This window comes from Phacochoerus africanus, chromosome 14 (genome assembly GCF_016906955.1).
Source record: "Phacochoerus africanus isolate WHEZ1 chromosome 14, ROS_Pafr_v1, whole genome shotgun sequence".
Classification (NCBI taxonomy): Eukaryota; Metazoa; Chordata; class Mammalia; order Artiodactyla; family Suidae; genus Phacochoerus; species Phacochoerus africanus.
This window is the reverse complement of record NC_062557.1, coordinates 1,701,645-1,719,908: the sequence shown is the minus strand read 5'-3', so window position 1 is coordinate 1,719,908 and position 18,264 is coordinate 1,701,645. Positions and strand designations below refer to the sequence as shown.

At 57.5% G+C, this 18,264-nt stretch overlaps 1 protein-coding gene across 4 annotated transcripts in view; it reads left to right on the top strand.

Moving 5' to 3' along the window:
- Positions 1–18,264, top strand: part of RPTOR (regulatory associated protein of MTOR complex 1) — a 280,347-nt gene that overhangs the window by 211,167 nt on the left and 50,916 nt on the right. For all 4 annotated transcript variants that reach the window (XM_047757543.1, XM_047757542.1, XM_047757544.1 and 1 more), the window contains 2 exons: positions 5,356–5,439; positions 6,118–6,228. In XM_047757543.1, coding sequence (XP_047613499.1) covers positions 5,356–5,439; positions 6,118–6,228 — 195 coding nt within the window. The remainder of the gene's footprint in view (positions 1–5,355; positions 5,440–6,117; positions 6,229–18,264) is intronic.

Genomic DNA, 18,264 nt, shown 5'->3' with positions numbered 1-18,264 from the left:
AGAACTTTTGTTCTGTGTGTTTATGGGGCAGCTGTGGGGACCAGGTCGTGACATCAGCAAAGCCCTTTTACTCCAGGACAGTGAGATTTAAAACCACGGTTGTGTAGACACCAAGGCTGAATGACTCACTGTCGGCCCCAGGAGAGCACGTGCAGTCGGCCGGGGCGCCTGCACTTTCGCGTGTGCTGTGGACGGTCGTGGGGGGGCCGTGCCAGCGGGGTTCACACCCGTGTCCAGTTAGGACAGGGGCTCTTAAGTTCCGAGAGCTAGCCGGTGGCGCCGTCCCCTCCCCCAGAAAGCTGCTTAGGTGGCTTTGCCTCTGCGTCCACCTGCCGGTGGCCATGGCCTGGCCTCCCCCAGGCGGCTCCACCTTCTCCCCAGGGTGCTGACTGCGACCCTGTCACGTGGAAGGACACCTCTTCACTGGGCCACATGCCCTCTGAGCCACCACGGACGCTCTGGAAAACAGGTGAACGTCTGATGCTGGTCCCACCGGAGCAGGGCGGCCCCTCCCTGCATGGTCTGCTCCCCCGTGCCGACCGCATGGTGGGCTGCAGTGACGGTTCGCCTGCGGCAGAAGGGAGGTCTCAGCGGGGTCAGGGCCGTGTGCCGGGGCCCGGACCACAGAGCGGTAGAGCGGTCGGAGGAAGTGATCTTGGCCTCGCAGCCTGGGGGCGGGTGTGCGCCCCCCCCCGCCCCCCCATGGGAGCTCCTTCTGCCATTGCTGCTCTTCTGACACCGCGTGAAGAATGGGAAGTTGTCCCTACTGCTCTAAGGTTCCTTCCAGGAGAGCTGAGGACCATCCTGAGTTTGCAAAGTGAGCTGTGAACAAACACTCAAACAACAAAGCAACAAAACAGCAAGACAAAGAGAACCGGCCACTCGGCAGAAGCCCAGGCGTTCTCCCCCAGCCATGGCGGGGTCCTTGGATTTTCAGGAGAGGACCCCGTGGCCGGCCTCCCGCTGCCCTTCCCACCACTTCAACAACGCGATTGATGAAACGGCTCCTTTCCCAGCAGGGCAAGATGCCAAGCGTGTCGGGTCCAGCCTGGCCAACAGCCCTGCTGTCAGGGCCCCTCCCGGCTTTTCCTGAGGTCCCATTTCCAACCCACACTCCCTGGGGCAAAGAGAAGGCCTGAGCCCTGACTTCCTGAAGCCCCGCGGGGTGCTGTGCCGTCTCGCAGGCCCTCACCGTCCGGGGGTCTCTCCCGGCTCGGTCCTTCCTGCATCAGCGCAGGCACCTCTGCTTAACACAAAACTGGACCCGGTGCCGAGGAGACTGCCTTGATGGGTCGCCCTCGGTGTGGGCGTCTTCCTCTAACTCCCCCAGCTTCGCCAGCCCCTACCTGACGGACCTGGGCCCCGACACCCAAACGTCATCCCCGTATCTCAATGCACCCGCAAGTGTTGCTGAAGGGAGAGAACTTTAGTACAGAGACACCACAGCTTTTCCCGCCGTCAGAGAGCACGCTCCCACCCAGCAACGTGGGTGGTAACGGAGGACCGTGGCTTAAACGGACTGTCCCCTCAGGCCAGCGGATGTGCAGTCCCTCACGTAGCGTAAGCATGAAAAATAACACCTTTTCTGACCAGCCCTGATGTCCTTTTTCACCTTTTAAAAACACCCACCGAGAGAACGGATGGGAAGGCAGAGTCTCGGGCCCGCAGCGCGGCGGGCGGCCTGGCCGTGTGGTCTCCTGCTCTGGCAGCTCTGCCTGCCCTTGGCATTGCTGCCTGCACGGCCTCGGGGGCCCTGTGCAGGCAGAGCGGGAAGAGGGGACCTGTGGGACTCGGGTCGGTGCCTTCCCCCAGGCCCTAACGTCCGCAGGAAGCCTTGTTTGCTTGTGTGGCATCGGTTTATTTACAAATAGAACAGAGGGTCTGGAAGCACCCGGATTATGCCCAGGGGGCAGCGGGAAAGTAACTGGGTGTTAGTACCCGCCACAGGCTCTGACGGCCAGATCCCCAGAGCCCAGCCCCCGAGGCCCCCCCGGGCCAGCCCTGGGGCTGCAGAGCCCGGATTGGGAGGCAGGTCTCCGGCAGCCCAGCCCAGAAGCCGGAGCTCAGCTCAGGTAGAGGCGGTCACCCTCGCAGCTGCGCTTCGGTTCCGGCGTCCGCGTGGCCGTCGTGGCGTATCTGTGGTTTGGGTTTTGCCCCAGACAGAGATCCTGGGAACCCGTCAGGTCAGCGACCCTTACCCGCCCTGTCCTTTCCACGGCCTGAGGCACACTGACCCCGGACGTTGTCGAGCACAAAGACACACAAGCCAAAGCCTGTCCTTTTTTTTTTAGAGTGATTTTAATTTATGTTAGACCTCAATTTTTTAAAAATTAAATCAACAGACGGAATCAGAAGGGAGGTGCCATGTTTTAAAAAACCGACACGCGACGCTGTCCCCGGGACTCGTGATTGATGGGGTCTGTTTGCCAAGGAAACAGCGGTGCCCACAGCACAGGCAGGACCTGCCCTGCGGGCGGTGACGCTCTCCCCGGCGTTTCCTCTGTGCGTCCCTCCCGGCAGCAGAGACGGCAGTGCAGTAGTGCTGCTGGTGGTTTAGTCTTTGCGAGGGAGGCGTCACAGGGGAGGGCCCCTGCCGCCCAGGGCTCGGAGCAGGCGCCCGTGGCCTAAGGCTGCTCTGAGGCCATTTCTTCCACTGCAAATCGCTCCACTAGGTACTTGAAAACCAGCTTTTTTCATGTTGCCGGTGTTTTAAATAACAAAGGGAATCCGAAAACAAGCTCTGGGAGCCTCAGGTGGGTGTGAGGTCTTCGATTTTTGACCAACTCCGCCTCCTCTCACAAACCTAGTGATGGGTCCTGCTCGCTCTGGACCAGCTGGAAATCCCTGCCGACGGGTGGAGCCGGGCCGTGCCCAGGCTCTGAGGCCGCGGCAGTAACGTCCCGCCGCCCCTCCCGCCCGACCACCTTGCACCGTCTGCATCTCCTTCGGGCTTGAAAGGAAGCCCAAGTCACGAGTGGTCATCGCCATTCTTCTTGACGAGGAAACGGCGGTGTCCTGAGCTTGTGACCTCAGCCCCACGGCCAGCGTGACTCCACAGCCCACGCGAGCCCCCCGCCGCAGAGCTCCCCCACCCCTCCGGCCTCCGCTCGGGTCCCGTTCGCCTTGTCCCCGGGAGCAGCCAGCCTCTTGCTCAGAGAACCTCTCACCATCTCCTACCGCCGAACGCCCATCCATCATCCAGCCCAGAAGAGGTCGGGGCTCGGGCTCTAGGCTCCGCCCTCTGGGGACGCCCACTCTTGGCTCCTGGGCCAGCCCCCTTGGGATCCCCTTCTGCCGCCTCCAGCCTCTCTCACCTCCCCTGTCCCCCACCTGGCGACTCCCCTGCCCCCTGCCCCCGCCAGCCCCTGCTCAGCCCTTCACAGGGGGCTCCTTACACCAGGGCTGCAGCCAGCGGCTCCTCTAATACTCGCCTCCCGGGAGCCGGGCCCCGCTGGTCCCTCGCTCAGCTTCCCCGTGCAGACCCCTCGGGCCAGCCGGCTGGCTGTCCTGGTCTGCTCCTGTCCCCGTCCCAAGCCTTGTCTTCCAGCAGCTCCTTCCCTGACCCGCCTCCCCTCACGGCCACGACTGAGTCCAGCCACCCATCCAGCCTCCCGCCTGTCGTTCCCTGCAGCCAGCACCTGGGACCGGCCCCTGCTGCTGCTTGTCTCGGGAAAAGCTGACGCCCTTAGCTTGTGTGCAGGTCTAGCTGGGTCTGGAGGCTCCCCCCACCCCCTGTTTCCACTCTCTCTGCCTAGAAGCCGGAACCCCTCATGTCGCCCGCTGGGAGGGAGAGCCTTCAGGCCCCTGGGGTGGGGAGCAGCCCCTGGTCGTGTGCTCGCTGTCACGGTGTGGCTGTGGAGTGTCTGGCCTGGGCCCGGTGGTGACAGGAGGGGCCCCTGCTGTTCCCGGTCACCCCCCAGCGGCAGGGCTCTGCGCCACAGGGGCTCCACGCGCCCTCCCTGCAGACTCCGTGAGGGAAGAGTCCGTAGAAATGACTCCGACAGCCTAAAACTTGGATGTTACACAGGAAAAAGCGAGAATGCACGGCAGAGGCCGCACTCTGTGGTTCATATAGAAGCCCTTCACAGTGAGACACAGCCAAGCACCAGCTTAGTGGAGAAATAGCCAATTCCCCGTAAAAAACATTCAGCCTCACTTATAATCAAAGAAATTCGGATTCAAAGGGCATTTTAGGAGTTCCCATCGTGGCTCAATGGTTAACGAATCTGACTAGGAACCATGAGGTTGCGGGTTTGGTCCCTGCCCTTGCTCAGTGGGTTAAGGATCCGGCGTTGCCGTGAGCTGTGGTGTAGGTTGCAGACACAGCTTGGATCCTGCGTTGCTGTGGCTGTGGTGTAGGCCGGCGGCTACAGCTCCGATTCGACCCCTAGCCTGGGAACCTCCATGTGCCGTGGGAGCAGCCCTAGAAAAGGCAAAAAGACTAAAAAATAAATAAATAAAAGGGCGTTTTGCTGGAGTTCCCATCATGGCTCAGTGGTTAACGAACCCGCCTAGTATCCATGAGGCTGCAGGTTTGATCCCTGGCCTCACTCAGTGGGTTAAGGATCCCGTGTTGCTGTGGCTGTGGTGCAGGCCAGCAGCTTGAGCTCAGATTCGACCCCTAGCCTGGGGACCGCCATATGCCACGAGTGTGGCCCTAAAAAAGCAAAGAAAGAAAGAAAGAAATTAAGGTTCAGAGAAGTTATTTGCCCGAGGCCACGTAGCCCGTGAGCCCCAGGGCAGACGTGGCGTGCAGACGGGCAGGTTGGTTCAGCTGGAGGGCACTCTGTTGATGCCGCTGTGTGTGCTCTGAGCCTCGTTTGACCTCTCAAGCTTTCCTGGAGAAAAATGTGTAAATGCGCAGAGACACCCGTTAGGGTTTCATCACAGCGTGTTTATAACAGCAGAAACTTGATGATAAAGTAAGTACCTAGCAGTATCTGGGGAGATTGTTGAAATGAGGCATGCACGTTGACAGACGTGAGGCTGGGTGCTGCCGTTGGCAGTGATGGGGTCCGAGGTCAGGGTATCCGGGCATGTGGTGTGAGAGCCACAGCGTGTCCATCACTGAGGTGGCAGCACCCCCGGTACAGTGTGGCTTATCATTTAGAACCAGCAGGACCTTGTGCGCAGAGAACAGCGTCTGGAAGCGGACCAGCCCGTGTCTTCGGAGGATGTTTTTGCAAATGCGCCTAAAGGCATCTGTTCTGGTACTTCCTGCAGCGCGTACTTGACCTGTTGGTGAAGACATGGCCTCATGGCACATGAGCCGTCGAGAAAGGGGCGCCTGCGACCCGGTTAGCAGCCAGCAGGCCGCGTCGGGAACTCCCACTGACGTCTCCCTCTCACTTCCAGGTCCTGCTGAGCCAGGTGCACCGGCTGAGAGCCCTGGACTTGCTGGGAAGATTTCTGGACCTGGGTCCCTGGGCAGTGAGCCTGGTGCGTGCTTCCTCATCCTCGGGGCCGGGCAGGGCCTCCAAACTCCAGTGACCATCTGAGGAGTCAGGGGACCGTGGCCATGTGGCCAGGGTGACCGTGGGGAGCAGGGGAACCAACGTTTGTCCCTTGTTAACAAGAAGGGACACGGGCCCAGGCTTTAGCCACTGGGTCAGGTCCCACCCTCACGTGGAAGGGGGCACCTTAGGGTACCTTTGCAACTCCAACAAACTGGAGAATTATTCCTGCCTGAGCAGAGGGCTCTGGGAGGACTTGCCACCCAAAGCCAGGCTCCAGGCAGACCCACAGCTGGCCCGGCCTTGCCTGGCCATCCCAGGCCAGGGGCTCCGACCGCCTGCCCTAAGTGCAGGGTGGACACAGGAGCAAGCCGGGCAGGTGCAAGGCAGGGACAGATGTGGTCCCGAGCAGGAATCGCCCTTCAGGGGCCGGAGGTCTGCTGCTGAGAGCAAGCAGGGTGGGTCTGGGGCAAGGACGTTGGGCCCCGGGAGCCACGTGTCCTGCGGGGAGAGCTGCCACCAGACTAGCCGTGGTGTCGGGAGCAAGGGGCCTGGAGAACCCGGCAGGCTCCAGGGGAAGGGCCAGCGGCCAGGGACACACCCGTCCCCGTGCTTCTCCCCCCCGTGCCCCCTCCAGCGCCGGCTCACGCCCTCTCCCTCGCAGGCGTTGTCCGTGGGCATCTTCCCCTACGTGCTGAAGCTGCTCCAGAGCTCGGCCAGGGAGCTGCGGCCTCTCCTTGTCTTCATCTGGGCCAAGATCCTCGCCGTGGACAGCGTGAGTACTGCCCGTCCCGGCCCGGCCCCGCCCGCCACGGGAGAGCTGCTGGCCCCTCCCCCAGGGGCGTGGCCTCGGCGCACCCGCTCCCTGGCGGTGCCCGGCCCGGCCCGCCCACGGCCACGCCTCCCGTGATGGATGGCCCGCCCATGGCCACGCCTCCCGTGATGGATGGCCCGCCCACGGCCACGCCTCCCGTGATGGGTGACCCGCCCACGGCCACGCCTCCCGTGATGGATGGCCCGTCCACTCCCTTCTCAAGGGTCTCCCTCTGTGGCTGTGCTTTTTCTTCCTCCGCTCTGACGCTGAGAACAGCCCCCCGGCGGCCCAGGCTGTCGCTGTAAGGCTCAGGCCCGGCCCTGCCCGGTGAGCACCCCCAGCCCCTCCTCTCACTGCCGCCTGCATCCACATGCCTGCTGCACCAAGTCCTGGGGGGCCGGAGGCTGCAGGTGTCACACAGGGACATCCCTGTCCTCAGCGGGGACAGAGCCTTCTGAGTGAGGCCAGAGTCCACACACCCCACGGGACATGCCTAGCCACAAAGGTGCCATTTCCAAAAGTGAGGGTATCTGCTGGGCGGCGCTGCACCTGTGTGGGGACATGTAGAGGTGGGTGGGGCTGCACCTGCGGGGACTTTAACTGCAGGTTTAGAGTTTGAACGTCACTGAGCAGGCCTGAGAAACTACTAATGATTTGGAATGAAGGAAAATAAGAACCAAGCTGTGGTTTATAAATTGCCTGGCCGGGAGTTCCCATCGTGGCTCAGCGAGTCACAAACCCGACTAGTATCCATGGGGACATGGGTTCGATCCCTGGCCTTGCTCGGTGGGTTAGGAACCCGGCGTTGCCGTGAGCTGTGGTGTAGGTCCCAGACACAGCTCAGGTGCGACCTTAAAATGCAGAAATAAATAAAATAAAATTCCTGGCTGCAGTAAGAAGGAAATTATAAGGTTAGCCAAGGTGGGCAGGGCCGCTGAGGAGGCTGCTGTGGGGATTGACGTGGGGGAGGACGGGGGGGGGGGGCGGGAGGGGCAGGCAGGGCCCTGTGGGGGTGCAGGGGGTACCAGCGGGCCAGGCAGGCGTAGAGGAGAAACGGAGCCCCAGCCAGTGTCGGGGGAGGGGTGGGTGGCCGTGTTGGTGACAGAGGTATGCGGTGCAGGGCATTCCTGGCACAGGGACTTGGGACACTGATGATGGGGCCGTTGGCCTGGGAGATGGAGACGGATGGGCCGCCATCCACTAGTGACGATGGCAGGCAAAGCTTGGACACAGGAGCTGAGGGCTGAGCTCCGGAGACGGGGGCGGGGCAGGCGGGGGGGGGGGGGGGGACCGAGGTGGTGGGGGGGGGCTGGTTACAGCACAGGCGGGGCGGCCCAGAGCAGGGACCAGCAGAAAGAGAACCGTGCGTGTGATGGGACTTCACCCCGCTCCGGGCACAGGCACGTGTGAGATCTGTGGCTGCGTGTCTGGGGACACCCCTGGCAGAGGGGCCCATCCTCTTGGCTCTGGCCTCGCCTCCTGCTGAAGGGCGAGCCTGCAGCTATTCGCAGATGAGACAGGGCTCACGGAGGAGTTCCCGTCATGGCTCAGCGGTAACAAGCCCGACTCGTGTCCGTGAGGACTCGGGTTGAATCCCTGGCCTCGTTCGGTGGGTTGAGTATCTGGTGTTGCCGTGAGCTGTGATGTACACAGAAGATTCGGCTCTGATCCTGTGTTGCTGTGGCTGTGGCACAGGCCAGTGGCTACAGCTCCAGTTCGACCCCTAGCCTGGCAACCTCCACGTGCCATGGGTGCAGCCCTAGAGTAAAAAAGACCAAAAAAACCGGCAAAAGCAGCCAGTAAGAAGGACGGAAAGAAAGCATTTGACAAAATCTAAAATCTGTTCCTGATTTTAAAAAAAAAAAATCCCACCTCCCAGCACAGCAATAAGGAGCAAATGAGGACACTTCCTCAGCGTGACAAAGGCGCCCACAAAAATGCTGCAGCCACCACCACGCCTCAGGATCAGAGTCCCAACGTTAAGATCAGGCGCAGAGCCAGGGCATGTGCCCTTGGAGTTGTGCCGGGGGCTCCAGGTGGCGCCGTGAGGCAAGAAACACACCGTCTAGTCCGGGAAGGCGGAACTGCGGCGCGCTCCGTTTTCCCACCACCCGGTTAGTTCTCTGTGTGGAGAGAGAATCTGACTGATCCACCAAAGAAATACTACAACTAATAAGTGAGTTCAGCAAGGTTGCAGAGTATGAGATCCATACACCAAGATGAGCCTTTCTTATATATACTGTTAACCAATTTATAGAAGCTATTAAAGTCGTTTACAATGATTCAAAAATATGAAATACTTAGGGATAAATCCTGGCAAACGTGTAAGACTTGTACACTTAAAACTACAAACTGGAGTTCCCGTCGTGGCTCAGTGGTTAATCAACCCAACTAGCATCCATGAGGACGTGGGTTCGATCCCTGCCCTCGCTCAGCCGGTTAAGGATCCGGCATTGCCATGAGCTGTGGTGTAGGTCGCAGACGTGGCTCAGATCCCGAGTTGCTGTGGCTGGGGTGTAGGCCAGTGGCTACAGCTCCGATTCGACTCCTAACCTGGGAACCTCCATGTGCCGCCAGTGTGGCCCTAAAGACAAAAAGACAAAAAAACCCTACAAACTATTGATGAGATAAATCAGAGAAAATCTACTAAATGGAGAGATATTCCATTATCACGAGTCCTGATTCTACAATCTATACAGAAAGGCAAAGAACCTGGAATAGCCAAAATAACTTTAAAAAGAGAGAAAAAAATGTTAAAGGGCTAATACTACCTAATTTTGAGGCTTGTAAATCTGCAGTTTACAGTGTCATCAAAATCAACCACACCAACAAAATCGGTGGAACACAACAGAAAGTCCAGAAAGAGACTCACGCATATACTGACAACTAATCTTCAGCAGTCAAGACAGTTCAGATCAGTGGAGACAGCCTCTTCGGCACGCGGTGCTGGGGCCATTGGACCTCCACGTGCAAAAAGTGGTGGCTAGCTACACCCAAAATGGGAAAAATTTCGCAAAGCATTTAGCTCATTGAAAACTTGTCGTGAGACTATAGAAAGCTCTCTCCAAACTGTATGAAAAGAAACACGCAAAGAAAAAAATGGGTGAAAAGTTTGAAGAGACACTCCATTAAAGAAGTGTGATGAGGGAGTTCCCAGGCTGGCTCAGTGGAAACAAATCCATCTAGGAACCATGAGGTTGCAGGTTCGATCCCTGGCCTCGCTCCATGGGTGAAGGATCCGGCGTTGCTGTGAGCTGTGGTGTAGGTCGCAGACACAGCTCGGATCTAGTGTTGCTGTGGCTGTGGTGCAGGCCCGCGGCTACAGCTCTGATTGGACCCTTAGCCTGGGAACCTCCATGTGCTGCAGGAGCAGCCCTAAAAAGACCAAAAAAATAAAGAAGAAGAAGAGGGATGATGACATAGCACGTGAAAAGCAGCTTAACATCCATCATCGCTAGAGAAATGCACAGTTAGGGCCACAGTCAGATGCCACCTCCCACCTAGCAGAAGGTCTGAAATGAGAAAGACGGATAGTGTCCAGCGTGGGCTGGGATTTTGAGGAGCTGGAACTCTCCTAAGTCGTGTTCGGAATGCAAATGGCACAGCCACTCTGGAAGGTTCTTGACTTTGTTAAGAAGCCTGGTATTCAGGCCTCCAGTCCATCACCCCACACTCAGTACTCCCCCACACCCAGTACTCCCCCACACACACCCAGTACTCACCCCACACACACCCAGTACTCCCCCACACCCAGTACTCACCCCACCCAGTATCCCCCCGCACCCAGTACTCACCCGCACCCAGTACTCCCCCCACACACCCAGTACTCCCCCCACACACACCCAGTACTCCCCCACACCAGTACTCACCCCACACACAGTACTCACCCCACACACACCCAGTACTCACCCCACACACACCCAGTACTCCCCCGCACCCAGTACTCACCCACACACCCAGTACTCACCCCCACACACACCCAGTACTCCCCCGCACCCAGTACTCACCCACACCACACCCAGTACTCACCCCACACACACCCAGTACTCCCCACACCCAGTACTCACCCCACACACACCCAGTACTCCCCCACACCCAGTACTCACCCCACACACACCCAGTACTCCCCCACACCCAGTACTCCCCCTCACCCAGTACTCACCCACACACAACCCAGTACTCCCCCACACCAGTACTCCCCCGCACCCAGTACTCCCCTCACCAGTACTCACCCCACACAACCCAGTACTCCCCCACACCCAGTACTCACCCCACACACAACCAGTACTACCCACACCAGTACTCCCCCACACCCAGTACTCCCCCCGCACCCAGTACTCACCCCGCACCCAGTCCCCCCACACACACCCAGTACTCACCCCACCACACACCAGTACTCCCCCACACCCAGTACTCACCCCACACACCCAGTACTCCCCCACACCCAGTACTCACCCCACACCCAGTACTCCCCCCGCACCCAGTACTCACCCCACACCCAGTATTCCCCCCGCACCCAGTACTCACCCGCACCCAGTACTCCCCCACACCCAGTACTCCCCCCGCACCCAGTACTCCCCCGCAACCCAGTACTCCCCCGCACCCAGTACTCCCCCCGCACCCAGTACTCCCCCCGCACCCAGTACTCACCCTGCACCCAGTACTCCCCCGCACCCGTGCTCTCCCCACACCCAGTACTCCCCTATACCCAGTACTCCCCCAAGAGGAACAAAAGCACATGTCAGACAAAAACCTCTACACCAGTGTCTGGAGCAGCTTTGTTTGTAGTTTGCCAAAACCTGGACATGGCCCAGGTGTCCAGCAGGTAAATGACTAAGCAGAGGGTCATTCATCCAAACAGTGGAATAATACTCAGCAGGGAAAACGGGGGAACTGGTCCCAAAGTAGTTATGCTGAGTAAAAGGATACGTTGCAATTCCATTTGTAGAAAATTCCAAAAAATTCAAACTGTGGTCACAGAAAGTGGATTAGCAGAGTCGGAGTAAGGGTGCCAAAGGGACGTGAGGAAGGTTTTCAGGGCACACCTTCACTTCCCGATTGTGGGCATGGCCCGTGTAAACACACAGCCCACATTATCCAATTGTTTAGCTTTGTGGTGGCTGGTTGGTTATTTTGGTTTTTGTTTTGGGTTTGTTTGTTTGTTTGTTTGTTTTTTGCTTTTTAGGGCTGCATTTGTGGCACATGGAAGTTCCCAGCTAGGGGTCACATCAGAGCTACAGCTGCCAGCCACAGCCACAGCCACGCCAGATCCAAGCTTCATCTACCACCTACACCACAGCTCACAACAACACTGGATCCTTAACCCACTGAGTGAGACCAGGAATCAAACCCACGTCCTCATGAATACTAGTCGGGTTCATTCCTGCTGAGCCATGACGGGAACTCCATAGTTACATAGTTTTTAAATGTGCGGGTTTTGGTATATCACTTATTCCTCAATAGAGCTGTTAAAAAGAACTCAAATTCTAGGAGTTCCCTGGCGATGCACCAGGTTAAGGATCCAGTGATAGCATCACTGTGGCTTGGATTGCTGCTGTGGCACGGGTGCCACATCTGGCCCGGGAACTTGGGCATTCCGCAGGTGCAGCCAAAAATAAATAAATGTAAACTGTGGAAAAGTCTACAAATAACTGTGCTAGGTTTTCAATTTAAGAAAGACCGAAAAGGCGGGCCAGATTGTGCTGGGTTAAGACTACTGGTGCCTGACAGCTACAGGCAGGCTCTGGGGGGGATCCTGGATCAAACGAAAGGCTGTAAAGGAAACTGTTTGAACAATGGGGAGAAATCTGAATATGGACCAGACATCGGATAATAACATTGTTATCAGTGTTAAGTTCCAGAGAGGGATCCTGCTTCTGTGGTTGTGTGAGCTACGTCCTTTTCCTTAGGAAAATTTCCAGGCAAAGTGTGGTGCTATCTGCACTTTGAAACAGTGCGGAAAACACAGGGGAAGGCAGGAGAGAAGCCGAGGTCACAGGACACGGAGTCATGCGCTGGGGTCAGGGCTCCAGAGCCAGGGGACACCCGAGGCCGTGGGAAAACCCAGTGTCCACCCTCGGAGGGTGGCACGGTTGCTTCGTAGTGAATTCTTAGGTCATCTGTTATCATTTGTCTTTCTGCCAATTAACAAGGTAAAGAGAGGGGAGACGGTTAAAGATTTCTAGAAGCTGGGTTCCAGGTAATGGAGTTTTTTTTTTTTTTTTTTTTATATACACCGCAGTTAACACGCAGCCCAGGCAGACCTGGCCGAGGTGCACTAATAAAGTTTTATTTATAAAGTTTTATTTTCAGCACCGTCAGGGGCCTCCAGGGCAGGGTGTCGCCGAATGTGGGAAAACGTGGGGTTGGTCTGCAGGTCCCTCCGGGTTCAGGACAGAGCGCCGCCGCCACCGCCGGTGCCAGCACTCCCGGCCCCACGAAGGCTCACCTCGTGGGCGTGGAAAGCAGCTGAGAGAACAGCAGCATCTGACTCCGTGCCCCCGAGGCCAGGGCGGTCGTCAGGGCCTGTCTCTGTCGGCACCTGTGTCCCCTGGGCTCCCAGCTCCCACAAAAACTCGGCTGGAGGGGGAGCAGCTAGCTTCCTCTGCCATCTGGAACCTCCCACAGCCCAGGGGCCAAAAGCGGTGCTGCTGCGGGATGGCCCTGGCCGACCTCCTGTGCTGGGGGCGTGTTTGGGTCCTGATGGCCTTGTCCCCGCAGTTTTTATCTCGTTTCCCATGCATCCCCCACGTCTCCCCACTGTTCCTCTCTTACCTTCACGTGGCACATGCGTTACCACGGAGAACCGACGTTGATACGTTGTCATGACTCAAGTCCACCCTTTATCCAGGTTTCCTGTTCCAACCTCACGCCCTCCCGCCGATCCAGGAACCACTCTCCCCGGCCCCCTGTCGCCTGGGGCTCCTCCCGGCTGGGAGGGTCTCGGCCTTTCCTGGGGTGAAGGGCCCGGCAGTTTGGAGGAGGGCTGGGCAGGGGCTCGCAGATGGCCCCGTGCTGGTGTCGTCTTCTCCCCGTCGTTAGTCTGGGTGTGTGGGTTCGGGGGAAAGTGCCCTTCCCATCACGTCGCGTCGGGGCCGGGACTCTCAAGGCCACTCACCGCCGCAGACGTGCCCTGGGCCCCCCGGCGTTCCTCCTGCTCTCTGGGGGGACGTCACCAGGATGCACTGGGATTTTTTGTTGTGTGACCTGCTTTATGTCTGTTGTCAAACACTGTTCCTCTGTTCACCTTCATTGACTTGTTAAAAACTGAATGCCATTCTTTTTATTTTTTGTCTTTTTAGGGCTGCACCCGCGGCATATGGAGGTTCCCAGGCTAGGGGTCTAATCGGAGCTGTAGCCACCGGCCTACACCACAGCTCATGGCAATGCCGGATCCTTAACCCACTGAGCAAGGCCAGGGATCGAACCGAATCCTCACGGTTCCTAGTCGGATTCGTTTCCACTGCGCCACGACAGGAACTCCTGAATATCATTTCTTAAAATTTATTTTTATTCTTATTGATGTATCAGGTTTAATATTAGAGTCGTTTTGTTTTGCATTTCTGGGATTTGCCTCTGTTCCTTCCTTCCGCCTGCCTTGCGCAGAGCTGCCTGCCCTGTCCCTTCCTCCAGCCACCCCCACGTGGACAAAGCAGGAAGGAGTGGCTCTTGCACGGGCCGCCTTGTTGGTCACACAGTATTGAGCAGAAACCTCAGCCCGAAGTCTGGCTTCTCATAACTCATTTAATCACATCGATGGTCTGTTTAATTTCTAAAGTAAAGGTTATAAAACACAGAAAATAAAGAAAATCACAGCGTTAGGTAGCGGTTTGCAAAGACCCGGGTTTACCCGGAAGCGCACTTGGCGAGGCCGTGCTGTGAGTGTCAGGGGTCCTTTCGTTTGGTCAACAGAGCTGTCGCAAAGAGTGGCCACCTCTCGGCCGCCGTCCTGGTTAAATGAGGCGGCTGCTCTTCAGGAGCCCTGGGAGCAGGCTTTACTCTGGGGCAGGTTCAGATCCTGCCTCCTGAGGTCCCCCGAGACCTGTGGGCGGGACCTCCACCACATCCCAGGAGCTGGGTCTGCCGGTCCTGACACTGGTTCGGCCTCAAAGACCCTCCCCCCGGGAGGAGGCCTGGGTGCAGCTGGGTGCGCGTCTGTCCGTGTCTGCCGGGGAAGGCGGTTGTGCAGATGCCCAGAGTGAAGTGAGAAGCTGTCCCCTACCACTGCCCCACTCAGGCCACTCGGCCCCACACCGGCAGGTTGGACCAGGTGCTGCCGGGAGGTGACAGATGGCCCTCTTGCAGGGTGATCGGGCGCAGTGACTCAGGCTGCAGGGGACTTCCCGGCGCGTCGGCCCGTCACGCAGGGCCATCCAGAGACTGACGCGCCGCGCGATTAACTGTGCGGCTGCACCGCTGTGCAGCGCTGTGTCCAGGGCGTGGGGCAGGGGCTGGTCAGCCAGAGAGCGCAGCTTGGCACCACACGTCTCGGAGCTGTAGAGAAGGGCCGCGAGTGTGGGTGTGTGGAGCCTGGAAGGGAGGCTGGATTTGTTCCATGGTCCAGAAAGTGCCAGCTCAGACCCCTTTCCCGCCCAGAACGCCCTGGGCTCTTCTCTGCACCTGGCCGTGACCAGGGTTCCAGGCTCGGAAGAGGCTGGGCGTCTGCAGCACTGCCTCAGGAGGCTCGTTCCCTCCTTGTTTCCTGGAGCAGCGGCTCCAGGGCATGACCAGCACAGGGTGAGGGACCGTCCTGCTTCTCCTTGGGGCTCATGTCAGGTCATTTGTGCCCCAACAGACACCTGCCCAGCCTCTGGTAGGAGGCAGCCTGTGCCGTGTTCAGGGTCCTTGTCCTCAGAGCCGGGACCTGGCACAGGCCGGGAGGCGTCCAGAGCAAACCGAGAGACGGACTCAGGCGGGAGCACAGGGAGGGCCGAGGGGTGGCTCTGGGGGAAGGCTCCAGGGGCCGTGCTGGGGGCGCCCTGCCTGCCGCGGGAGGAGAGGGCGCTGGTGGCAGAGACGTGTGCACACGCGCAGGTGGGCGATGGCAGAGCGGTGCGCCAGGCACCCTCGGAGGGGAGGAGGCCACGGGGGCGCGTTCCTCGCTTTAGAGACGCTGCCGAGTCCCTGCTGCTTGCCCTACCGCTGAGTCTAGCGCAGCTGGGGGGGGACCCAGTAGGCGTGGCTCCGTGTGCGCCTCGGGTGGTTAGGGCCTGGCAGGGGTGGCATAAGGGCTGTGCTACAGAAATAAACCAGACGGTTCAGGTCGTCCTAGGAACCTCAGCGGAGGCCCAGGAACGGCATCCAGGCGGAGGCTGCTCATTAGGCCTCAACAGAATCAGCCCAGGGCAGAGCCGAGGGTCCCAGGGCCGTCGTGGGGACACGGGAACTGACGGGCTGTCCGGTAGTCCGAGCAGGTGGAGGATGGAGTGGAGGGGTTGCCAGACGGCCGGGGAAGCATTGGAAAAATAAGCAGGTGAAAAGGAAGGGTTTGCAGTAAGGACCGTGAGCCACGTCCCCTGCTCCACTCCTTAGTGAAGATCCATCTGGATGAAATGCAAACACTGCCTATTGAATTGACCAAAAGCCATGCCGGCAGCAGCGTGGGAGCTACACCCGCCTTTACTGCGGTGGACACCAGCAGATGCATCTGAGATTGCTGAAGAGAGGCTTAGCAGTTATTTTAAGTCTGCAGGTAAATTATTGAAAACTGTCCAAAAGGGAGTTCCCGTCCTGGCGCAGTGGTTAACGAATCTGACTAGGAACCATGATGTTGCGGGTTCAATCCCTGGCCTCACTCAATGGGTTAAGGATCCAGCGTTGCCGTGAGCTGTGGTGTAGGTCACAGATGCGTTTCCGATCTGGCGTTGCTGTGGCTGTGGTGTAGGCTGGCAGCTACAACTCCGATGAGACCTCTAGCCTGGGAACCTCCATATGCCGCAGGTGTGGCCCTAGAAAAGGCAAAAAGACAAAAAAAGAAAAAAGAAAACAGTCCAAAAGGACTTAAATTGGCTGCTTTGGGGGAGTCAGACCCAGGGCAGAAAAGACCCAAGCTGCTTTGCCCCTAAGAAGCCGTCTCGTGCTGCTTTAGCTTCATCTCTGTCCGTGCACCTGTCTGGTGAAGATGAGGGGTAGTTTGTAGACAGGTGTGCAGTGGACGAACTGCAAGGGGTACGCGGTGGGAGATGGTGTGGCCGTCCCCCCGGAGCGGGACGGGTTAGACCATATCCCCTGGGCAGTGCCATTCTCGTGCCATCTTGCAGAGAATCAGGTGACAGGCGGGCTCTGAAGGTGCAGCCTGGAAAGCTGTGGGCCCCCACTGCCCCCAGACTGGACAGGACGTGAAGGATAACCTTGCCCTTTGGACAGGCCGTGGTCTGGGTCCAGCGCCTTCACCCACAGGCCCTGGTCAGGTGCCGGCACCCGCTCAGATCTTGGCTTCCGCATGTGAAGGCGGGGGTCCGCCCTGCTCATCTCGGGAGCGCCTTGGGCCGAGCGGGAATAGCGGGTCTCCGAGTTGTGTGCCTGGAGTAACGTACTGTTGTCAGTCAGTGTCCTTCGGTGTTTTAAACGGGAGGGGCTGAATGCTTGGTGAAAGAATGTGTCCGTTGCCAGAGAAAGTAGCTAACCCAGCCTAAGCACTTAAAGATGCTGCTGCTGCGCGCTTTTATTGAAAATAACCGGGCACACAGGCAGGTCTCGGGACTGTGTGTTGACCTCTGCCCTGGCTGTGAACGTCGTTCCTTCTTTTAAGTGCCTCTGCGTGAACTCTGGTTATATATTATGCCATTAAAGGAAGCCTAAGAATTTACCAGAAGCAGAAACAATTCTCGGAGTTCTCGCTATGGTGCAGCGGGTTAGGAGTCCCATGCTGCTGTCTCTGAGAGGTGCGGGCTTGATCCCCAGCCCCGTGCAGTGGCTTAAGGATCTGGCGTGGTTACAGCTGTGGCTTTGGATTCAGTCCCTGGCCCAGAAACTTCCCTATGCCCCCCCAGAAGGAAATAATACAGTGGGTACTGTAGAACCGGAAATGAATAACAATAGAAGGAGACAAAAAGAGCCGTCCAACAGGAAATTCATTTAAAAAAAAAAAAAACCTACCTTAAATCTTGGGTCAAAGGAAAGATACAAAATAAAATTACAGAGTTTCCAAAATTCATGATACTGAAATTAATGCCTGTCAGACCCATGAATGGCAGCCAAAGCCATAGTCCGAAAAAATTTCTTAACCCTGAATTTTTATGTCAACATAAAAGAATAAAAATAAACGAAGCAGCCAGCTAAAAAGAGGACAAAGTGAAACAAAGTAAACCATAGGAAAGCAGAAGATAGGAATTCAGTAGGTTAAAAACAGGACTTTTTCAGAGTTCCCTTTGTGGTGCAGCAGAAACAAATCCGACTAGGAACCATGAGGTTGCAGCTTCCATCCCTGGCCTCACTCAGTGGGTTAAGATCTGGCGTTGCTGTGAGCTGTGGGGTGGGTCGCAGATGAGGCTCGCGGATCCTGCATTGCTGTGGCTGTGGTGTAGGCCAGCAGCTGTAGCTACGATTCAACCCTTAGCCTGGGAATTCCCATGTGCCGCGGATGCAGCCCTAGAAAGCAAAAGCAAAAAAAAAAAAAGACTTTTTCTGAGTTAGCAAACAGAAAAATATAAAAATCAAATAATAGGAGTTCCCACTATGGCACCGTGGGTTAATGATCTGGCTTGTCTCTGTAGTGGTACCAGTTCGATCCCCAGCCTGGTGCAGTGGATTAAGGATCCAGTATGGCCGCAACTGAGGCATAGTTTGCAACTCCAGCTCGGATTCACTCCCTGGCCAGGGAACTTCCATGTGCTGTGGGGCGATCAAAAAAGGAGGGAAAAAAAAGTCAAATAGTAAATAAAAAGCTGTTTCTTTAGGGGGAAAAATCAACTTACCTAATTAAAAGGGGAAAGTACAAATCTAGAAATGACAAGGGGAGGATAGCTATAGAAAGAAAAAAATGTTTAGTCATAGACT